Genomic DNA, 24195 nt, shown 5'->3' with positions numbered 1-24195 from the left:
GCAGAAATTTCTAGTCTGTGTTGGCTTCTTGTCGCAATTTATGATTTTTTAAAATCACATTTTCCTAAGAAAAAAGTAAAAAACATATTTTTCTGTCTCACATATAGACTAATTCACAGAAAAATTAAAGATCCATCACTACCTGAAGGAAATGTTTCTTTTGATTGTCGGTAAGAATAATCTTATGCCAATAATAGAATTTTTCGGTAATATTGAGATGGATAACTGTCAAAATGGTGCTTTATTTATTTCTCTGCTTTTTAATGGAATAGTATTTATTGAAACTAAAATTATTTTCAATTTAATAAAGACCTTTTTAGGCATGGTTCTCAATGTTGAAGTGTTTGTAGTTCTTTACTATTTGCACATCTTTATTTACAAATTTGTGTTTTGTCAACTCTTTTCCAAACTCACAACTGAGGCCAGTAATGCCTACAAAAACAAAGAAACAAACAAACAAAACACCCTCCACTTTCTTTTTTATAGCAATAATTTCTAGTAAAAGCATACAGGCATGCAGCTCTCAAATAATAGAATGTGTCTCTTAAGGTGAAACTAACCCTGAAAAAATTAACAAGATTATTAGTCATAACTATTATAGAAAAAAAAAAAGATACTAAAAGCAAATTAAGCCTGAAATAATTAAACCTCTCTGCCATTTGTGAAAATGCCCTATAGTTTTTGTATGTCGAGAATATGCATTGTTAAAGACTGCAAAGTCCCCTCCAGCATAATCATTCTCTATGTCCACTGAAGAATACTGCTTTTCCAGACAATATTAAATGTTCATTCTTTTCCAATTATTGAAGATAAATATTAGTGATAAGAGTTGGACTGGCAAAAATAATTGCAATGAAAAAAAGGGGCTTGAGAGATATTTTCATATCTTCAAAGGATTCTGAAACTGATATTAATCCCATTGCCTGTGGAAGCCCATTGTCATTACTTGTACTTCTATTATCTTTGCTTTTAATTTACATCTCTAGGAAAGTGATCTTTGCTTTCTTTGGGATCATAATTATGATTAGACTTTTCCTCTTTCATGGCTAGACAATGTCCTTGCCACTTCCCTTGAATTTTTTCCAATATACAATTGTACTGTGATATCAGCAATCTTATTATTTCAGTTTCTATATTACATTATAAAGTAAATTTTGTGCAAACATTTTAGGATTCAAAAAAGCTGCTAGAGTGAAGGCTTGTCCATTCACTAAAAATAGACATGGAGATTTTTCAAAATTCTCATTCTATTCATGAATACCACAATAACTTTGAGTTAAATCCAATACAAACACTTAAATATCAGCCACAGCAACCATATTGCACATTTCCAGAGTGAAATTTGAGAGAGGTTTGCCATAAAAATGTGAAAAAATGTCAATTTATTCATATTCTGGAGACAGTAGTAGTGTACTGCAAAATCTCACTGGTACTTTTCTTTTGTTTAGAAAGTTCAAATGCCAGTGTCACCTAAAGAAGGATCCTTCATAAAGCTATGGATTAAATTGCTGCTCAGACTTAAAGGGAATTTGATGCAGAAATGGCCCTTTACAAGTAGGCAGAGAAAATTCCATAACCAAAAACTTTGCTTCTAATTTCATGAATCAAACTAATGTTTTGACATCCAAAAACCCCCTGATCTATTTGTATAGATGGTTCTCTTTTGGGTCCAGCCCTGACAGCAGCAACATGGAAAGAATCGCCAATGGCATGTCTTGCTTTGTTTTGGAAAGCTTTTCTTCTGGAAGTCTTATTTATGGACCATGTAAATGACAGCACAAATTTGTTGAGAAAAGCTGCTTGGAGAGCTCTGCACCTTGTGCTCAGGGGAACAGATTGTGATGATTGTGAGAGTGCTACCTGCAGGAGCTCACCTCAGCCCTCAGCCCACCTCCCAGGGCTCTGCCTTCTGCGCTCGTGACCTTCAGCGCTGGGAGAGAATTTCACTGAGCCTAAGCAGAAAAGCTGTTCACTACACCACACCACAGAGCTCTCAGAAAGCTTCTGTTCAGCCTTAGACCCCAGAAATTGAGCTCCTTGATGTTTATACAGTTTTAAGAGGAGTCTGCAGACAGACAGGAACAACTCTGAGGGGCTGAGAGGTGTCGGTCTCTGAGGAGACACGTGCAGGACTCTGAACTGGCATTTGCAAGGGACTCGTGGCTTTAGGCCACATATGTTGTATTTCTGTAGCTCAGTAAAAGAGGTGACAAAATCAAGCATTAACAAGGTCAGATCCTGGCTGCCAGGATGAAATGGAGACCTCCAGTCACCTGGGGATGGTAAGTCATTTGAGGATGTTGCTATGTGAAAGCTTATGGCAATACTTATGACAGAAAGGGGCACTATCCTCAGCAGGCACAGTCAAGAAAAAGTGTTGTGCAGGGACACAATGCTTGCACTCTAAAAGACAGAGGGAGAATCTTGAGCACACACTCAGGAAGTGGAAAAGCCCACTCAAAATTTGTTTTACTGTTCTGGAAGGTGAAACCTGTTTGAATTTGGGCCTTTTCACATCTGTGTGGCTGCATTATCCTGTAAGGTACCAGATCAGGAGAAATCACCAGGTTCTTGTGCATTTCCTTTATACCAAAGATAGAAGACCTTCTCAGGATTCATGTCCAGGGCCAGAAGCTTTGAATAGTGAGGAAAACATTTCCAGCTGGCAGTTGGATACTCAGCTCCTGGGATGGAGCAATTTTAGGTCCAAACAACCATACAGTAACTTCCAATTGCTTACAATTTACACAGCCTTGAGCGTGTTTAGATGACTTCTCCGAATTCTGTTTCTACATCTTTCTGTCCCGATGCAACGGGTGAGGCCTATGTCACTGATTTCCAGAGAAGGATTGCAATGCTGAGCATGGTGCTATCCATGTGTTTTTATGGATTATGCCTTCCTAGCCATGAAGTAACAGCACTTTCAGCCTGGCCCCTATGCTGGAGAAGACACATTCCACCCATGGACATCCTTGCCAATAATGTGCTACACCTTCAGACTGTGCACCTTCTGTAAAATTAAAAATGCACCTGTCTCTATGGGAAAAGACACAAGGCTGAAGGTTTTACTGTTCTCACAGAATAAGTAAAGAGAGGGAATCTTTTCCTACACTGTCTGTAATTTTTCCTAACATGAGGAGTCGTCAATAAAAAGATAACTGCTCCTGGTCTCCAAGTCTATTAATCAATTGGATTACAGATTGAGATTGACACATTATTTCATTAAATAGAAGCCTGATCCAGTTCCATTTAACTTCAGAGAAAACTGAATTGTAATCCCAGAAGCAACTGGGGTGCTAGATTCATCAATATGGGGATTTACCCCTTGAGAAATTGATGGATTCCAAATTCAGTTCACATAGGGCTGCTTACACATCCTACTATTCTTGAGCTTTGCTAAATATGGAGAAAAAACACACCCTAGTTTTGAAAAGGTTTACATTCTATCATCAGTAATTCCAGCTTTCTAATACATTTGCATTTTGATTTAATAGAAGTTGAATATAAGTTTTATGTTTCAGCAAAACAATTTCAATATCCATAAAGATTATAATATAAATCCTACTTCCTTCACATGTCTGCTTTAAAAATTCAACGATAACTAAGTAATTTTTTTCAGAAGACTAGGATACAGTCCTTTCTTTAGGGGCCTGTGCTGGCTTCAGGTAAAATGCTTGACAGTACCTCATCATTATTTCTCAATAAATATACTTTCCATATTATTATTCCTGAACTTTATTTATATACAGACATACATATAACTCCTTTGCACTAAGAGAAGTCCCACAAGCATGGCAAGGACATAAATAACATTTCTCTAATTTTATTTTCATATTATTTTTTTCAGATTTTGTGTAATAATTAAATAATAAAGAATAATGAAATAGTAAGTTAATAATGAAATAGTAAATAATTCTTACAAATTCTTACAACAAACAGCTCAGTAAATATTATTAATTGTGTTTTGCATTTAAGAGGTTTGCTAGAGGACAACTGAAAAGGCTAGTACACTGCCATGCAACTATTGTCAGAATTTATATCACAGATATACAATTAATTCTTAAAAAGATCACTAAATATTTTCCCTTTATTATCAAGCAACTGACCAACCTTTTTTCAGGGAAGGTTCCACTTCACCTAAACCAAGAGAAAAAAACAGGTATCAGAGAAAAGATTAAAAAAACCCACAAACCAACAAAACCCAAAACAAAACAAAACAAAAACAATTCACAAAACAAAACCAAAAAACCAACACCTTTTTTCATGTTGGCTCATTTTATTTCAAAAAATATTTGTTCTTCTTTTTTGCTAAATGACAAGCATCAATTCTGAGATTTTGGATTTTTCACTAAAAATCTAAATTGCCATAGAGTTTTGGGTAGATAAATTCAAGGTGCAGTAGTAACTAAGGAAATATCCAAATCTCTATTCGTGCTTCTGAATATTAACTTGTGACTACAATTAAAAATGTACTTTATGCATGTTTCCACATTTTTAGGAAAGGCTCACTGGTTCTTTTTTAATTCCAAATAAAGTATGAATGAAATTAAGCAAGATTGTAAATCTATCAATGGCCAAGGCAAAAAAGAATCCATTTCAGTGTAACTATGAGCACTTGTAGGACATGGAATTTGAAGGAGTGATCTCGAATGGCTGGCCAGGGTGCAGCCTCAGCTGCACTGACTGCAGCACAGAGTGGGCAGGGTGCTTAATGCACTTAATTTTTATGATATAGTGCACTAAGATGCCTTGCTGCTTATTCACACTCCTGGCTGGTGATGAAATTCACTTGAGCAAAATACTTCCAGAGCTAAGGTTTCCAAATCTAGTGAACATCAGATCTCGAATTTTTGTCTGTCAGGTATTTCATGACTTTTCCTACTGCCATTAACACTTATACACTCGAGTGTTTGAAAGTTGGCACATACTTTGGGAGCTATTAAATCCTAAAAATACACACTGATCAAATTTTACAAAGCTGTCTATTTTTCATCTTTTCTGTTTGTCAGCCTGAGGAGAGACTGGCTTTCTGCTAGCTATAAATCATATCTCAGAATAGGATGCCCAATTCACAGACTCACGTATAGCAGCCTATCTATTAGCATTCATATACAAGTTAATATAAAAAGCTCATGCACACATTTAAAAGGTAAACACTTGGTAATATCTCAGATTTCTGAACAAATGGGTAGAAGTCAGTTTCAGTACATGTCACTTTTTAATTATATTCTGGTGTAGCCAAATGGAATGTAAAATAAACTACCGTGAAATGAAGATGTCACTCCTACACTTATCGCTTGTCAGAATGACCAATGTGATGTGACATGATGATCCACTACTAACTGTGAGCAGTCTCTGCTCATACTGAGGAACTCAGTTTTCTTTTTTTGTTTTGGTTTAGTTTTTGTTTTTTATTAACAGAAAGAGAGTTATTTCCAAAATCAAAATATTAGTAATTTACTTTCTTTTATCTGATTATGTCATGAAGAATGGTACCATAATAGCAAAATAATTTCTAGTAAACTGAATTATTTGCAATATGCCATCCAAAATCCCGTAAGTTCAGTTGAAATGTTATATTCTTTTTTCCTTTCAATATATTGCTCCATTATCAATATGTCAGATTGAAAAAAAGTTCTAAGTTTCTTGGTATGCCTTGAATATTTTCCAGGGTTCTTTAGATTCTTGCTGATTAAAAGAAAATAGTCATTTCCATTCTCCGAAGCAATATCCTGATGCATATTTTGGTTGTGGCTTTGAAGTCCTATATAAATTAGTGTTCTTTTCTTCAAGATGTACTAATGGTAATATTTAATTCTGACAACTTTTCTGTAATAGTACATTAAACATGAGATAAAAGCTAACAAAGAGACCAAGTTACTGATTAGAATAGCCAGTGGATGCTTTATTAGCAGTAATGTTCACTTTTCCCTTTTGTTTGACCTTCTTGTCTGTGATGTTAAAAGCTGAGTAAGCCATTTTAAAGCGTGTAAAAAAGCAGAGCAGTTACAGAAGTCTTTACATTACAAATACCTTCATCACTGTCATCATCATCACTCCATACGATGTCAGACAGTAAAGAAAAAAAGCCATAAATCCAATCAGAAGACTCTTCCAGTGTCTCATGAATGATTCTCAGTGGTTCTGTGCTGAGCTTGTGAACAGATCTTCCTGAGTGCAGAGTTTAAAACAAAAGCGATTTGAAAAAAGAAGCCAAACCAAACAATCCTTCAGTAGTAAAAGTTCATCTTCATTTTATACAGGGCTTATTATACTACCTCTTTCAGCAGAAACGAGGATTGTGAATGTTAATTTTTATTATTCAAGCATTTGAGGACAGCTCTCCTTCCTGTGGAAGGCTGGTATAAACTTTCTCTTATTGCACTTTTTGTTCACAGAGCGATTAAGGACCCAGTGTACAATTTGGTTTGATGTTGTACTCCAAGTTCTGGCTCTCCTTCTGGGGCTTGGCTGGGCAAAATATAAGTATGGATTTCATTCTAATATTCTCCATTTTAGATAATTGCTTCATTTCAGCCCAGTTTTTAATCTCAGATCCCCTGCCTCTTGATGCCCACCTAGGATTCAGTCCCAATTATGTTGTATCTCCCCACTGAGCTCCTTCCTTCCCACAAGTCCTGGCTGAAGAAATTCAAACATACAGGATGGGAAGAAGAAAGCTGTGCATACTCAGGCCAAAATTAACCTGATCTCAGACAATAATAAACAGGGATGCAAATCGTGGCACAGAGACCGCTGCTTTCAAACTCATACTCCTGTGACTCTGGTTCTTCTCTCATAACTTTTCTAGAATTTCTTTCACGTACACTTGTGCACGAGTGCATACTTAACTTGTTCTGTTCTTAGTGCCCCTGTAGGCAAACAAATGGGAAACAAGGAAACCTTCCTGGAACCTCTGGTGGAAGCGAGACTTCTGCTCCCCACTGTATCCACACCCAGGCAGTGCAGCCATCAGTGGCTGATACTAGTACTCCCTTAAAGGCTTTTCCAATTGGGATTTCACCAGATTTCTCCACACCTGACACACTACTTCAGAGGGACTTCCCCAGCTCTGACAGAATTCTGACCATTCTGTGCAGCAATTTTCTATTTTCTTGAACTTTGTACCAAACATTGCTTAGGAAGAGGGAAAACCCCCATTCAGTCTATGTTACTGCTCACTGTACTTGAAACTGCAGACTGAGCAATTTCCTGGTCTGTGCAAAGTTTTTCCACAAATATAGACTACTGAAGGTAGACTTCAAATGTGATTTGAGCTTTTGGTCTAGTCTTGCTCCCAGGAGTTTTGATAGAGATATGTACCCTGAATTTAACATTATCAAGGTGGGAAACACACATCTCTTGTCTTTCTGTAGGTAAAGATTTTGGTAGGAAGCTAAAGACAAGTCTATTTAGAACTACTTCTGATTGCAGTGTTCTGACTCACAAGCCAAAATCAGAAGCAGCCTCACATGGACTTGCAGGCTAAAAATCATGCAAGGTGCAGGCTTAGAGGAACTTTTTCAGTGATAGCAGTAGGAAAAGTTATTTTCTTAAAGTGCTGTAACAAAACTTAGATGTAGCTTTATTTGAAATAAAAATGCATCACTATTCGTGTTCATTTTATTTCTAATTAATTCTTCTGATACACAAGAAACCAGGCTGACTTTCTATTGGTTTGCATCTGCTAGTTGTTAATGCAGACCAAAGAAACATTATAGTTAATATTTTGTCAATATTGTATTATATAGGTATGTGCTGCTGAACAATCAGACACATCAAAGAAATTAAAGGTATGACATGATTGCGATGACAGAGTTATAAAGAAATTAATTTAGTGCACTATTGTGCACACTATTTTATTCAGAAAGATTGAGTAGTAAGCCAGCAAATGTTTACTTTGTTTAGCATGACACTTATTTGCATTGTCTTCATGCACTGAGATGCATAAATTTAATTTTTTCAAGTGATTTGCCAGAAATTGTCTTCTCAAGCAGTAACCAGGAAAAAGAATACCTATACTTAGGTATTATATACTTTATATATATACTATATATACTTTACTCTTAAAAAGTAAATTTATGACCTGACCCCTGATGCCATTTATACTTTACTCTAATCTAGAGGTGCTAAGGAGTCAAAGTGGACTAATAGAATGGACATGGCCAGAGGTGTCTTAGCATAATCAAGATTTTGATTCACAAGCAGGGATGGTTTAACTTTGGACAGCTGCCTTTATTTTCAGTGTGGCTATCCACTCTCCTTTTACCCACTGGTGTCTTAGGGAGGGCTCAGTTACTTTTACAGCCACAGGTTTTTACAGCTGCAAGGACTACAGCTATAAACTAAACAAGAATTGGTATCAATTTATTTTAATTAACTGGTCTATCAACTAGCAGCTCAAAAACTGCTTCTGCTTCACAGGTAGCAGAGCTGTCCCCCCTGGGCAGGCAAGGGAAATGCTCAGAGAAGTGCAAGATCAAGAGCAGAGGAAATTATTCCAACCACCCCAAGGCAAGCCATCTTTGCTGATGAATCAGTCTTCAACATCATATCCTGGTCTTTAATTCATAACATCTTCATACCACACTATGAAAAGGGATTAGAAATTATAAGTGTCTAGAGGCAAAATTGTGTGTCCAGTCATGCCTGTGCTAACAGGTCCAAGTTGCAAATCCTGTTTAACATAGAAAGTTTTGAAAAATCAGTTTTTAGCTCTGTAGAGGATGTTTAATTGGTATTTGCAAAATGAAATTTTGTATTAAACAGATACTGTGAGCTCACTTATGGTCTGATGCAAGTGGCATGTACCTGGAAAATTATGTCTTTGTGCACTGATCTTCTGTTTAAATTGCATTTCCAACATTTTTAAGAGTAGTGCTAATAATAATGATGTGTTCTAGAATTCTTAAGAATACCACACCAAGTAATGCTGAAGTGAAAATTAAGACTGATTAAATCCATGCTTTTAGTTCTCCCAACAATTTTGACAATACCAGGTGCTACAAGGTCCCTAGTAGAATGAAATACAAAGGAAATTAAACGATTCTGGTGTTAACAAGTACAGAGAAAGATTCAATTTACCTCACACGCATGCAAAGAAAGACAATCTTTTCCAGAAGATTTGCATACTCTTACTTCAAGAGTGAAGCTGAAAGAATGCAGATTTTCATAACAAAGTTTGAGCTTCATATTTTTAAATTTAGAGATGTCCAGCAATTGAAAACTTGATGAGATTTTTGCAATCATATTGTAGTCAACACATTTGACTGGATTAGCAGTCTTCCATCCAAATTCTCATTTCTTAGGAGACTAATTATTTTAAAAGTAACTCACAATATATTTATTTTTCTAACATATAATGTGTAATATAGAATTTGTAACTAATCTATAGCTATAGCTAATACTATTTTAGATTAATATAATTGACTTAAACTGTAATTGAAACATCATATATCACATAAAATCCATTGCTCTGAAAGCAGAGGGGGCAGGATTTTGCATTTAAATTGTAAAGAGGTTATTTCTCAGAATATTTATTAGATAGATATAGACTTGTGAAGTTTAAACTTTTAAATAGAGATTGAACCAACTTTTAAGTCTTAGATAAAATAGTAAACAATTTATAAATGCCTGCTGAAGGAAGGGAAAGGAAGTAAATGGTTACTTAGGAGGTAAAGCTCGGAAAAATACAATTAATATTGAAGAATTTAGTTGACACTACATAATTACTTTTAATCACAGTTTAAGTTCAGATTATCCTATTTAGTGAAATATACCTGAAAGGATACTTAATCCCTGGTGTTCCTAAACTCCCTCAAAAGCCAGTGCAGAAAGACATATTGCAACATTCAGAAGGCAAGTGTCTCTCTTTCCTCTGAAATCTGTCTTAGGGTTACATGAATCAATTTCCAAACACACCCACTCCTTTCCATTGACTAGAAAGGAAGCCTGAAAAATTAGGATGGATGTGTTATTTTCCTATTACTGAGATATGTGACATGGATCCTGCTAGTGATGTTGTTTCATATTTAAATCCTTCTTGTTATGGCACACTTTGGCTAAGCACTTAGATTTGTAACTTTACATTCACAATTAATGCCAGGACTATACAACTATTCCCCTTGATAAATTACTTACATTCCAGAACAGCACTGATTCCAAAAAAATGCATTGCTAGAATGTTTTGTTTGTCAAAGTATTTTATTACTTGCTGCAGTATAAGAGATGTTTTACAGATCAATAAAAATTCCTCTTTCTTGTGCTGACATGTTCACTGCTGTGAGCATAGTAACAGTTCTGGTGTTTTGTTTTCAGAGGAAACATCAGAATTCCAGAACCTTTCTGGAAAATGATGAAATTTGGAAGAGTGAAAGCTGACAGAGGAAGAATTCCGATCAAATAGAAGGAATTTGTGTACCACCTTTCAAAGAAATCTTATCCTAGGACAACTCAATTGAATTTGATTGGAGAATGTTTGTTAGCTATTGGAGATACCTGGAAGAATATTTGGATTTTCCATGCTAAACATATGCAAATATATTTAAACTAAATATCTAAGAAATTGTTTCAAATGTGTTGCAGGTACTTCTAAAAAATTCCTATGTAATTTGAAGCAGCACATCAAGTGCCACAGTTCTTTGTAGCTCTCTAACATTAGTGGTACAGAAACAGTAACTTGATTAAAAATGTGAGAACAATAGTCCTGATCAATTAATTAGTTCATTTCTGAAGTGTCTCTGGCTCAAAATCTTAATTCCAAATTATTTTAAAATCAAATTTTTAACCTTAATGGTAATTAATAACCCACACTTAACACAGCTCCTTGAAACCAGGCACTGGCAAAATTCTCAAGTCCTACAATTGGCATTAACAAGGAGATAGAAGGAAATTTTCATAAAGCAACAAAGTCTTTTTGAACAGAAAACCCCTTTTTTTAAAATCAGGGCGGTTAATGAGTACTTTAAAAGTGATGTTTGGATAGAGAATTGAGTAATCACATGGTATGATTTACTGTAGCCTCTCCAGCAAATTTGGTTATGTTTAATAGTCTGTGACATTTATTCCTGTGAAGTGCACAACAAAAAGTGACTAATTGATTATCTGTGCAAATCACTTTGGTCATTAGCTGAATCTTAGTAACTCTGCCAGAAATGTAGTTTCCTATCAATCTTTTTTTGCCTGTCAAATGGTTAAATGTATACTCAGAGTTCAACTTGTGCTAAGGTGGCCCTTTTTATTTTAAATTAATCACAGCAAATAAGTTAATAATTGTTAGATTTTCATCAATTACATATTTTGACTCCAGTGAATTGAATGCAATTAAGTTACAAATGATGGCAATTATCTGGTGCAAAGATTGATCTATGAGATATAAAGTGCTTCATTGACACTGACAAGGTACAGCTGATGAAGACAGAGAATTTCTGTTGTATTTGATGAAATACAGAAGCCTAACACCAGCTTTTGGTAATAAAACATATTCTATTCTTAGTAAAATATTCTATTATATATAGAGACCTATATTTTAATTTAAAAGTTTATATATTTTTAACTTTCTTTCTTTCTATTCTGTGATCTTTTGAAAAGTAGCATCTAAGATTCTGAAGTCAACATACACATAGTCTCCTATTAGTAATGTCCCAGTTTATCAGCATAACTGTCCTTAGGTCTTACGTTTCTCTTTCATGGACTAACAGTTTTGCCAAGCTTATAGCTCTAAGCCATAAACAGGTAAAACTCTGGTTGGTACCACTGAATTATTAGTGTAAAAATACTAACTGAATTTTTAATTATATTAGATATAAAAACTGTCCAAAAGTGCAGAGTCAGCTTTCTCAGTAATTTCCATGTAATAAGTACATATATTGTAAATATTAAGACTACAGCCTGTAGGTGTCTCTTTCGAATATCAACCTTAGATAATAATATTGAGGTCAAGTTCATAGAGGAAACCTCACTTGAAAGTGAACAAAAAAGCAGTTATAACAAGAATTTACTTGCCAAAATTTAGAAAGAAATCCACTAACTCCCACAAAGTAATTGAGTAATTTCAGGTCCATTTGATATAGCCCTACATGGGGATAGGAGTGCATGTTTGGGATGGGCTTTAAGTGTAGTTTATGTGACATAATTTGATATCAACTGGAAGGTTTTGATTTGATAGTTCAGATCTTCATTAGATGGTGTTTTCTGAAACACATCTAAAATAATTTGAAGCTTTATTTTTTCTCATTCTATGGGTTCCGTTCTCTGACTAAGAACACAGATCTTCAGATCTGTCAGGGCATCTGTAATGCCCTTTAAAGGGCATTCAAAGTGTAAAATTAGTACCTCAGTTTGACACCATTTCCTGGCACTCTCCTGGCTGGGGGCATCTCTTAGCTGTCAGATCTACTTCAAGCATGACGAGAAAATGAGGAACAGGCTGCTGCAAGCCCCAGCCCGGCAAGAGTTGGGGTTAGCTGAGAAGCAGTGCTGCCCTGTGCTGGCCTCTGCTCGTGCCCGTGCTTTGTTATCAGCCACACACATCTTCAGAACACTGCAGGCAGAAGGTCTTTACCAGGTGGGAAACAGGGATCATCGCAATGTTGTGCTATACCTGGTGGCAACAGCATGAACCCCAGAAAGGTCAGCAAAAAAAAATGAAGAAACACCATTAGCAATAACAAATGTTCTCAGCTGTCTCTAGTTAAAGGAAGCACTTAAGGAGTGAAGTTTAATCTCTGTGGGGCTGCTGTCATGCGGCAGAAATTTGAGTTCATTAAATGGAGAAACAATATGCTGTAGGTGTGAGATAATACAGTGTGAATCATAGCAAGGTAAAAACGTGGTCAAACAAAGCACAGTATTTTCACAAATCACAAACAAACTCTATTGCTGAAAATAATATATTACATATAGGTGATTCTAGTTGAGTTACTTCAATTTCTTCAATGGGAAATAACCAAAGAATTGCATCACTGCAATTGTTACCGGAATGAATTACTCCTTTGATTTGTTTGTTTAAAGTTAGAAATTTCACAGATACCATTATGCACTGGAAATTCACTTTGTGTTTTGTGTCCCATGAAGCATATTTAACCATGAATTCTCCTCTTGGATCCTTCCCTATACAATGAGACAGTCTCTGGAATTTCATATTTTCAACTGCATAATGTCACAAAGTTTAATCTATCAAAATTTATCATCTTTTATACACTGGACCTTTTGGGATGAAAGCAGCACTTGCAATACTGCAATAGTTCATAGATTGTCACTCTTTTCAGTATAAACTCATTTTCTAGGGGTTTATAACTCAACTGTGAAATCTGCTGCAGACTGAAACATGAGAAACCAGATGTCATCTGAGCAGCCCTTCTATAAACTGGAATTGGGCTTAAATCCCTTGAAAGGATTTTTTCATGGAAGAGAGAAAAAATGTTTTGTAGGTTTTAGGTACATTATTTGAAGTCTTATATAATTCAATTAAGAACTTCATTAAGAACTTTGAAACAGATAAGGTGTTCAATCATCCTTTGAATTTACATTTATAAATACGGTAAAAAAATATATTTCAGAAGACTATAGCGCTGTTTTGATACATTTCAGAGTAGGAGGTTTGTCTAAGGCTTTGCATGTTTGAAAAAGAGAAAAAATTATATGTTCCATTAAGTATGCTGGTGTTTTAAACTAATCCAGAAGTTAATTCTTTTTCCTGACTAAATGCAAATATATTTTCAGTTTAAAAACTGGTGTATATAAAGTCATAAAACACAGGAGCAAAAATAGCTACACTCTTCTTTTTGCAGTTCTTAAAAATTTCAAGTAAACATTAGCCCAACAGGGTGACTAAAGTGAGATGATATTGCAGAGAAAAATGTATGTGTATATTCCTTATAATGATTATATACTCCCCAAGGCCAGACAAAATCCATCTGTGATTGCAAGGCAATAATGAAAATGACCACAGGTTCAGGCAAGGAAATGGTGACTTCAGACTTTGTTATTCAGAAGCTACTATAGGAAGCCTCAAAACATTTGGCCAGGTGTTTTGCATTAACTTAAAAAGATTACAGATATATACTGAAAGAAATCATCTGCCTGGATGGGAGCTCCATGCACTGCTAACTCCTCATTGCCAGAGGAATTAGCTCCACAAAGGTCTGCCTTTGCTACAGGTCTCTAAAAAGCCTCTTTATTTGAGCAAAACAAATTAGCCCCAACAAAGAGTGTACTTATGTTTTGGGTTTTTTTACTTATCAAAACAACTTAGCAAGCTCATTCTGCCAAGTGTGTCTGTGTGTGTTTTCTATGTTTTCACATATATAATTCTGTAGGTAATTTTGGGTTTCATAGATTTGGTGAGGCTTCATTAGGTTTGATTTAATCTGGCCTTTAGGTAACTGGCTAAATCACTGTCAATTTACTCCTAATATTGAACACTCTGGATCTGAAATTAGGGGGATGTTAATTAGCTGTAATTGGTCACAGAGATGGCAGGGAATTTTGAATGCTCTATTAGCCCATTAACAAATATAGATTCCTGGGCAATCAGTCTTAAGGACTAAAATAATCTTAAATTATTGAGTTGCATTTACCAATTAAAATGTATAATCCAGTTATGTGTACAAGAAATGCATGAAATACATTCATGAATTATGAAGCCTGTTAAAAAGGTGTGTTTTCTAACACAAAGGATGGAAGTAATGAACTGTTGCAAAGCCTACATAAAGCCAAAATTAATTTTTTTCTTCATTTCTGAAAATATTGAAAATAAATGAGGTTCTTCAATGTGGTATACTACTTATTTCATATTTGTATACACTGTGTACTGCATGAGATTTGTAGTTTCTTCTCTCAAGCTTTTGTAATGCATGTCACCTTCATACCACCTTTGAAATATTTCAGCCATGTTCACAGTTGTACAATACAGCATGATAGGAATGCAAGCTTTCATGTGATTCCTCAAAGGAATGAGCATAATGCACTAAAGCACAACACTGCAAAATTTAATTTCCTTCTTCTGGGTAGATAGAACAGGAGTGAAACTTTCAGTACAGATCTAATTCTTGTCTCATACCTTCCTTGAAATCCATTGCTAAAGCTAAATCTGATTTGTAGATTCTATCCCCGTCCTAACTTCTGAACAAACTGACACATAACCACTCAGGAAACAAAGCTTTACACATGCAAACTGTGACACAGGACCACCCTGCCATAATTTATGTCACAACCAGCACCTCCTCTATAATACAGAGTGCTATAGAATTTACAGCCATCATGTACTGGATGTAAAATTACACCAAACTGTATATTAAATCTTGCTGCGAGCAGACCTTGAATTCATGTTATCCAACTTCACTTACAGAAACCCTAAGTTTTAACCTTCCTCAGCCTCCCTCAGTTCCAAAAACTACTTTACAAATGCTGAATAAAGAGGGCCAGCAGAAAGCAATTTACCACATCTACTTTAGGATGAAACTAAATATCTCTTTTTCATATCATTCCAGGACAAATGTCATCTTATATAAATTGTCAAAATTTCAAAACTTGATAGTTTACTGTTAAAAGGATGTGAAACCATAGCAATCAAGAAGCAAAACATAAGGGTTGGCACTCTAATCACAGAGGCTAGTGTGAAGTTCAAACCGATAAATTAAAAGAATATATAAGAGCTAAAATACATATAACTGATAATTTATGTATTTTTGGAATTATTTGCCTTTCAGGTAATGAGAGTAAAATTGTTAATTATTGAAGGGAAAGAAAGCTCAGGTTCAAGTTTAAAGTACTTCCTTCTCAGGTCACGTGTAGTGTTTTTACTGAGCTCCGTGAATCTCTGTGTACTCTAGGCAACTCATAATCCAGGGCATTGCACTTCCTGTATTTCCCAGAGCTTAGCAGCTCTGTAGTGCAATCAGGGGGAAAAGAATCCATGTCTATTCCTCAGCCACACAGTTCCCTGACTGGTTTACCAGGTCAGCCTGCTCCTGCTTTGTGCTGCGCTCACTCCTGTGTGGCACAGCCGCTGCTACAGCTCTGCCATGGAGATGGTCATTTCTGGCACAGAAACATAGTGGGAGTCCCTGTGTAGGGAGCCCCCAGACCAGAATCCTCTGGCAGCTCTTTAACTGCCCTTCAAAATGTGCAGCCTGCTCCTCGGTCACCCTCCTGTCTCCTCTAGGCTGAGTTCAGCTCCCCAGCCTGCCTCATTCATACGCCATGCATCATTTCTGAGCATGAACTTCATGGAACTTCAGGTAGAGAAACAGGAAAGAGATTGAAAGCACTGGCTTATGAAAGGCAAGTGTTCTTTGAGGAGAAATACACTGGTTTTTTCTGTGGTTTATGGATTTACAAAGCCCACAGGTGAATATAAGTTTTTGGGCATCTTTCATCTGCATTTGAAAACTAGGAAATTAATTTAAATCTTGCTTGCAAAACTAAATTCACAGCCCCGAATATAACTATTTATTCTCTTTATGTAGCTCTGTTTTTTCAAAGAGCAATATCCAACCTAAGACAAAAAATTTACTGGGTTTTAAATTTAAGGAGCCACTTAGAAATATGCCCTAAATTCTACTTTCTATATGAAAAAGAGGCATTATTTCAATTGTAGGCAAACTGTCTAAAAGTGAAAATAATTCTTGCATCAATAATGCCAGCTATGTGATATGTACAATCTTCAACTATTTCCATGTTTTTTTTACAAATCACTGGATTTAACTCAAAAAAAAAACAAACAAGAAATCAGGAGTGGAAACTTAAGGGTTATGATAACAGCTATGAAACTATTCTTATATGTATGTAAATACATAAAACAGTTTAAAAAGTCCTTGCCTAACGAAGTACAGCAGTTCTGTCTCTTAATGTTTGACCATCGAGACCTGATTTGAATGCTGGCCTAATTAATCACTTAGGAACAAAAATATTGCTGGGAAGGAAAAGATACAAACTCATGAACTCTAAATACTGAACTATCTCTCAGAGATCTTCACAAAATAAAAACTCACCCTGTAGATTAAATTTAGCATTGCTTTATTTCTACATCCAAGTCTGAAAATGGCATTTTCCATCAACATTTGTAAGATTTAAGTTCATTTAACCAGTAGAATGTGAGCAGAATTCCATCTGCTTCAGAAGTTTCCTTCAGACTCTGGTACAGATACAAATTCTTATTGCTTAGCATTACCCTTGTTTATTGAGCAAGTGTGACCTGATAGCAAGTTCAGAAGTTTCTGAGTTTTAGAATTTAGTCTGAGCTATGCCCTGGTTCTTGACTGTTCATTGAAAACATATTAAGAACTTGATTAACTGTTTGACTGATTGATTGGCTGATTAATATTGAATATGGAAAACTAAAGTTGAATATGAGAGTTTCTTTCTTGGCTTGTCTCTCTGTTGTAGCATCAGCTGTTTGGTGTCCAAACTAAAATCTGATGCTTATTTTGGAAGGAGGTCTCAAAAATAACTTTATATTTTCCTGGTACTCCACAGATGTCCTTCTGAAAACAAAGACATGAAAAGAAATTTAAAGAAAGTTTTGTGGTACATTTTGTCCATATTTGAAGCTCTGTGACATCTATTGATCCATGATTTGTTGGTCTCTTTCAAGATCTATATTTGTTTCAAAAGCTTTCTAAGTAAATCCTGAAGTCGATATTGATATATAGCAGGACAAAAAAAATCTATTAATTTATCAATAAACGAATAAAGTCCAGGAAATTTACTCCAAAACATCAACTCAATTTCTTTTGAATTAAAAGTCTGAAGTCCGAATAATTCCTAGTTAATTATTGTGACAGATGCGATCACTTTAGAGCTGGAATTCCCATTTAAGGAGGACAAGGACACTAATAATTTGTTTTCTGGTTCACATACATGTTTCCCAAGTGTTAACTGCTGTTAGCCTCCCAAAGGTTTTACTACTGAAGACTTGCTAAAGTCTACATACCCTTTGCAAACATAGGTAGTTAATTTATTTCTATTTCATATCATATCCAGATAAAAGGCCTAAATATTCTATTTTTTTTATTTGCCCCTCTTTTTTTCTGTTCCTCAATTAGAATCACAGTCCTTGTACCACCCACTTCATTGTCATCTTTGTCCCCTGTAATCAATATATATGTCATCAATCATATTTATGTTTGTCCTAAATGTTTGATCTTGTTCATTTGTCTATCCAAGTCTTAAAACTAGGTTAGATTATTGACGACAAGGGTGTGTTTTAGCTAATATTAAGAATCTGGTCCTCTGTACTTATTGTTTTTGAAGATCGGTTTTAGGGTTAGCACATTCTTCGATATTTTTCTGATCATTGAACCGTGTAAGTAAATATCAGAATACTCAAGGCAACTATTAAAGACTATATTTCTGAAAATATTAATTATTACTAATTTCATTTTTCTAGAAAAAAAATTAAATAGAAATTGGAAAACAGGAATCTGACCTTACATGCTCATATATATTTTATGTTACTGTCAACATATTCATTTTCCAGGATGAGGATGGGCTGCAAAATGGAGAGACTTAAATTATAAAGGTGCATGTGGTATAAACTAACATGTTCTGACATTTCTCACAATATCTTCTCTCTTGGTAAACTCAGCAGAGACACTGTGCTGTCCCCAAGGAGGTGAAACACTGGCATATTTGTGTAATAGATGCTGCCTAATAAATTTTTAAATTTGAATATACAAAGTGTCAAATAGAATATGCTAACTTTTACCTGCTAAGTCTTTGTAATCCACCAAGTCAAACATTACAATAGCCACTGCTGACCAGGTGACAATCAGAGCAACAACAAGAAGCCATGCTGCTGGAGAGCTGAAGGTGTTCACAAAGTCTTCTGTCACTGACTTCTTGCCCACTCTCATGGATGACGAAGGAACGGAGCCGTTCTTACCATCTATTATCGTCGTGGTTGTCGACATGTGTCCTGTACAGACAGACAAAGCAGAGGAAAACAGTGTAACAGCTGGGAGCCTTAAAGCCAAGAATATGAATGCTCTTTTAAAATTGTTTTGTCATCAGAATGTTTAAAATAAATATAAATATTTTATCACTGAAAAATGTTCTTGGATTTCTGGAAGAAATTGTCACAACCAGCCTTTTTTATTATATGACATTTTTGAGTCTGCCACAAATAGCTACAGGCCTAAGAGAGTGATTGATGAAAGCATAAAATATTATTACCCTCCAAAGGATTGTCTTGTTATGGGCTGTAGGCCAGATTCTCAGGTGATGTGATTAAGTGAACTTCCATTGACTTTAATGGAGCTAATGCATCTATGCCACCTGAGGTTTGGCTGGAATTCTGCTGTGAAGGACATGTATCAGTAGAAATAGAAATAAATATATTTAATTTCATGTAACAGAAAAACAAATGATTTCCATGTCCAGGATCCTTAAAAGTCATGAATAAGATTGTAGCTCATTTTTAAATACCTTTGTAGAATTTTTTACTTAATGAAATAATCTCCTAAATTATAATGGCAAAGCAAACTTTGCAGAAAGCATAGGTTTGGTAGTGAAAAGCTGGTAGGAAGTTGAATGTTCCTTAGCTAAGTGACCAACTGACACACATTAACTATGTAATGGACAGTAACAACAGTGACTTAACCTACTTCCCAAGGTACTAAAAATGTTAATTCTGGACATAAACGTTAATTCTTCACACAAACCAAAACTATGGTAACAGAAACCTAACTGTATTTGAAAGTTCTCAACTTAATCTGCTTCATAAAATACATTTTGATAAACTAAACAATCTAGGGACATACATTTTTTTCCATTATATACAATGTCAATAGTTCAAACTAGTAGAAGACCACAGTGTCTCCAGTTAGTTTGCAATATCTTGTATGTTAGAGTTAAAATCTTCAAAGATACATTACACGTGTTCTTGGTCTGACATCAACTTGCATAAATTAATTTCAATGATTTAAGAGACCCTTGTCCATACAGACATCTAAACTTTCAAGGAATCGGGTAGCACCTGTTTTGTGCAGATCTTTGCTTTTTGTTTGTCTTCCGTCACAGTTGATGCAATCTATAAAAATGATATTTTCTGTGTGTCAGAGTTGCTCTGCATGAAGGTAAGCACATTCAATTTCACTTTTGACATAGAAAATGACAAATAGGCACTGAGAAAATTTTGCTGGAGCTAAGGTACAGGCTGTTGAAGACTTTCCAATATTTACCATCACAATCTCTATTTAGACTCTTTGAGAATCACAACATTTATATTCCTAAAGAAATAAATGAATGAAGAAAGGATAAAATCATTAATACTACCATATATACATACATTTTTCCCTTCCTGTTTTGCCCAAACAATTCTGCTGATCCTTATGCTAATGAATAATGGTTCCTTTCCTGTAGAATGTTAAAACAATATCCTAATGTGGTACTGAAATGCCCCTTTATGCATCTGACAAAAACATAAAATTGGGAAGGATAATTTTGTTGGAAGAGATTCCCTAATTCTTAATCTGTCATACCTGTTGAGTTTTCAAATTAATGTCTTAATCAGTTCTAGAATTCCTTTTAAAATAATTTCTTATGCAGTGCATTGTATTAATGAGTAGTTGCCTTAGCTCTGCCTTTTAATTTTGCTTCTGCACAAGCATCTTGGTGCTGATCAGTGCCTTGCCTCAAGCCCTGAAAAACTGCTCTGCTACACAGCAGAGCTGTAAAATCAAAATTGCCATATTACATGTTTTGTGTTACTTATTTGAAATTTGTTCTTATTTATAGAATATTTATTCTGCTCATAAATAATATCAATCCCCTAGGATAGAATGTATACAATTAAAAAAATATTATAAAACCATCACTGCATCAATTTCTCCAAACAAAAATTTTAGATCAAACAATTCAGAGCAGGAGGAAAAATCTGCCAAGTGACAACTAAGAATAAAGATCAGCTTCCTAAGCTAAATTCAAAATCAATAGCATTTTATCATCTTACTGCATACACGATGGAAGTAATTTGTGCATGTAACAGGTCATAAATGACACATTATGCATTTTTTCCCCTTGCGGATATCAGTCAGAGTTTATGATGTGTAAGAGAGAATAGAAAGGTACTGTCTCATCTTGACAAATCTGATTAGTACCACAGCATGTCTTCAAGGACATCCTAGTGGCAGATATTCGCAGTTATAATACAAACAATTAAAACTCTATGTGTGTATACAGATATAGACTTATAATTACCAGTCAAAGGATCATTCCTCTAGGTTTGTTGTTATGCGAAAATAGTTCCTTACTATTTAGTGTACCTAACTTTTCAAACTCAGACCACTACACGTCTTTGGTGAAGAAAATAGTAACTGATGATTTATCAGTCACAGCAATGCTGCAGAGACAGAGATCAAGTATGCTAGAAGGTTATCTATGACAAGCTTTTGGCTGTTGATGTAGTCAAGTCAGATTTCCCTCTAAAAACTCAGGATGTTGTACAATAAAATCGCTGTCGTTGCATTCATTAAAGTGTGAGTGAACAGTTATTGATTCAAATTTGACTGGAAATCAAGCTAAGAAAGTACTGTAATACTGCTGGAGGTTTCTGATACAGGTGCTTGCAGTGTGATTCAGGGGCCTAAGAAAGATTTCCAGTGTTGTTTTAAAGGCTTTACCTTATCAAAAATGTCCTCACAGGACTGGCAGGCAAAATCTAGAGGACAGTAACTTTGGAACTTCCCAAGAAAAAAAACTAGACAGGATGTCCTAAAGCAAATAGAAATTAGATTTTTATGTCCCTAGATACCTATATAAACAAAATTGACTGGAGGATTTTTATCTGATGACTCCTCAGAAAGACATTGTTTGCTGCTACGTAATCTCATGTAGGGTGGATTGTATATTGATACCATCACCATTTCATGACTCCAAAATGAAGAGGCAGTAGCACTGAGATGATCTCCCTCTCTCCACAAGCATTCCATTATTGTAGTACCCAATGTGTTTGCCACGTGCCTTTCTCTGATTCTTTCTCGCTTTCAGGTGTCTTGGTGCTCTGTTCATTTCTATCCACCTTCCACCAGTTCTAACTTTCTCTGCAAACCTTCAGTGATAATATTTATGAAGCTAGACAACAGAGAAAAAGGGGATGTATATACAATGTTTTCATCAGTTCAGCCAGCAGTGACTCTCCTTTTTCTCAGAAAAGCGCCAAAGTTAGCAGAACTCCTGCCCAAGTGGTCGGTGGAGATTTGGGTGCCCAGTAGGGGACTGAGTCACCCAAACAGGCATTTTTGTTGCTTTGAAATCACCTGATGGAGCCTATTGAGTTCTACATTTACAATTAGCAGAGATCATTCAGCAGCAGGTTAAAATCAGATTGCGGAAATTTCCTAGGTATCCTTGCTGTCCCTATAATAAACATTTTCTCTCTCAAGACAAATTTCTGTGTCCGTGTTACAGCCAGCCTGAATCCAAGTCAGTTTACTTTTGATGAGCACTGCAGTGGATCAGGAGATTCATGAGCAGATCAGTTGTCCCTGCTCTGGGAGAGGCAACATCCATCACAGGATTGGAAGGTGCAGCTGAAGGCTGCTACAATTTCAGCCATCCAATTTTAATCCACCACCACATGTCTGCTAGAGCCTCTTGGCACTTTGGGTTGTGATTGGTATTGATTTTCAATGAGGATGGGAACTTAAAAAAGTTATATATATATATTTCCATAAAAAGATTACTCCAGGGATATATACCTCTGACTGCACATCACAATTTCTCATGCACACAGAACTGCCCCATCAGGTCGCAAATGTCACCTTTACATCAACAGATTGATTTGCTAAATTCCAAACAGCTAAAACTCTGAGATTCTTACTATTCCTCTGGTTTCAGAGTTGTCACTTAGAATACAATCTGAAGACCCATAAGGTCTCGTAAGTATAAATAAACCTTGACAATTGGTGACAACTTTGAGGAGAACACCGTGTGACTTTCAGAATCCAGAGTGAGGTTGTAGTCCTGGCAGCTTAGGTAAAATACTCTTTTTTAAGGCTTTATCTCCTTAAAACTTAGTAAGCATAGGAGTCCATGGTTAAGGATGGGGACTTGATTTTAGAGTTCAACAGCTACACCTTCTCCTACACTAGTAAAAAAATGAAACAAAACAAAGCTAAATATCCAAAATTAATAATTAAACCGATTCTGCTCAGACTCATTCAGGTAAAAAGAGTAATTTTCTCTATTTATATCACTTCATAACTATTTTATGTATAACAATCTTATTCTTCCAATAAGACAAAAAAAAAGTAAAATATTCAATGTGCAATGCCTTTTTAAGGCTAAGTATATTAAAAGCAAACGACTAGTTACAATACTAAAAAAAGCAAAGAGGTTGTTCACTTTTAAATAATAATATTGTTGCTAGGGCAATGCATTGGGATGTGAGAAACCTCAGTGCAGTGTGCTCTAAATGAGAGCTGGTAGATTTTGACATGTCTTTTGTACTCCCCAGATGAGCACTCCAGTAAATAGGCTACAGAGTATTCTGGATTCAGGTCATTAATGGCTTCTGTTTGACCTATTCCACTTCATTGGGAATATTTAAATACTAATTAAGGAAGCAGGGAAGAGAAAAAATGGCTGTAAAAATCGACACTGGATGTTAAGCACCAGCTCAAGCCTTGGGCTTTAACCTGGTGACCTTCTCAACCCAGCACTGCTGGGATCAGGCAGGCAGGAGTCTCAGCCCACAGTAAGTAGGGCACCACAGGGAGGAGAGGACAAGGGATTAGAACCCTCCAGTGAAAGAGTGGGCAATGGATATAAAATTATCTGCTGCATTTTTTTCAAGCTCAGTACATCACCCTTAGTGAGTCCACAGACCTGCAGGCATCACAATAATCACTCTTTCCCCACATGAGGAAAATGATTTCTACCACAAGAAAGGATTACACCTACAACTGTTGTTCAGGGGATGCTTATGCCTGGTTGTGACATCCTCCTGCTTCAATACCTCTGCTACGGTTTCTCCTTCCTTGGCTTATACAAACATAAAGGAAAAGACAGAATTATTTCTGTGGTCAATAATTAGTACCTTACAATAAAATATTAGTAATAATATTTTTTTCCTAAAGCAACCTAATGAGTTTTTTCATGCTTTTTGTCTTGTATATATATTTCTGTGGAAACAAAATGCTGAGCAAAGAGAAGAGAAACCTTCAAGACCTATTGTATGCACTGAACAGAGAG

At 35.6% G+C, this 24195-nt stretch overlaps 1 protein-coding gene across 27 annotated transcripts in view; it reads right to left on the bottom strand.

The window, feature by feature from the left end:
• TRDN (triadin) overlaps window positions 1-24195 on the bottom strand; it is a 225163-nt gene that overhangs the window by 175402 nt on the left and 25566 nt on the right. For 26 of the 27 annotated variants that reach the window (XM_059467562.1, XM_059467539.1, XM_059467542.1 and 23 more), the window contains exons 2-5: window positions 18710-18919; window positions 12563-12601; window positions 6034-6171; window positions 4111-4137 (exon numbers count right to left, since the gene is read on the bottom strand). In XM_059467562.1, the coding sequence (XP_059323545.1) occupies window positions 4111-4137; window positions 6034-6171; window positions 12563-12601; window positions 18710-18919 (414 nt within the window). The remainder of the gene's footprint in view (window positions 1-4110; window positions 4138-6033; window positions 6172-12562; window positions 12602-18709; window positions 18920-24195) is intronic. The other variant, XM_059467551.1, reaches the window with a different exon arrangement.

This window comes from Ammospiza nelsoni, chromosome 3, assembly GCF_027579445.1.
Source record: "Ammospiza nelsoni isolate bAmmNel1 chromosome 3, bAmmNel1.pri, whole genome shotgun sequence".
Taxonomy (NCBI): domain Eukaryota; kingdom Metazoa; phylum Chordata; class Aves; order Passeriformes; family Passerellidae; genus Ammospiza; species Ammospiza nelsoni.
The sequence above is the reverse complement of the archived record's forward strand: the minus strand, read 5'-3'. Positions and strand labels throughout refer to the sequence as shown.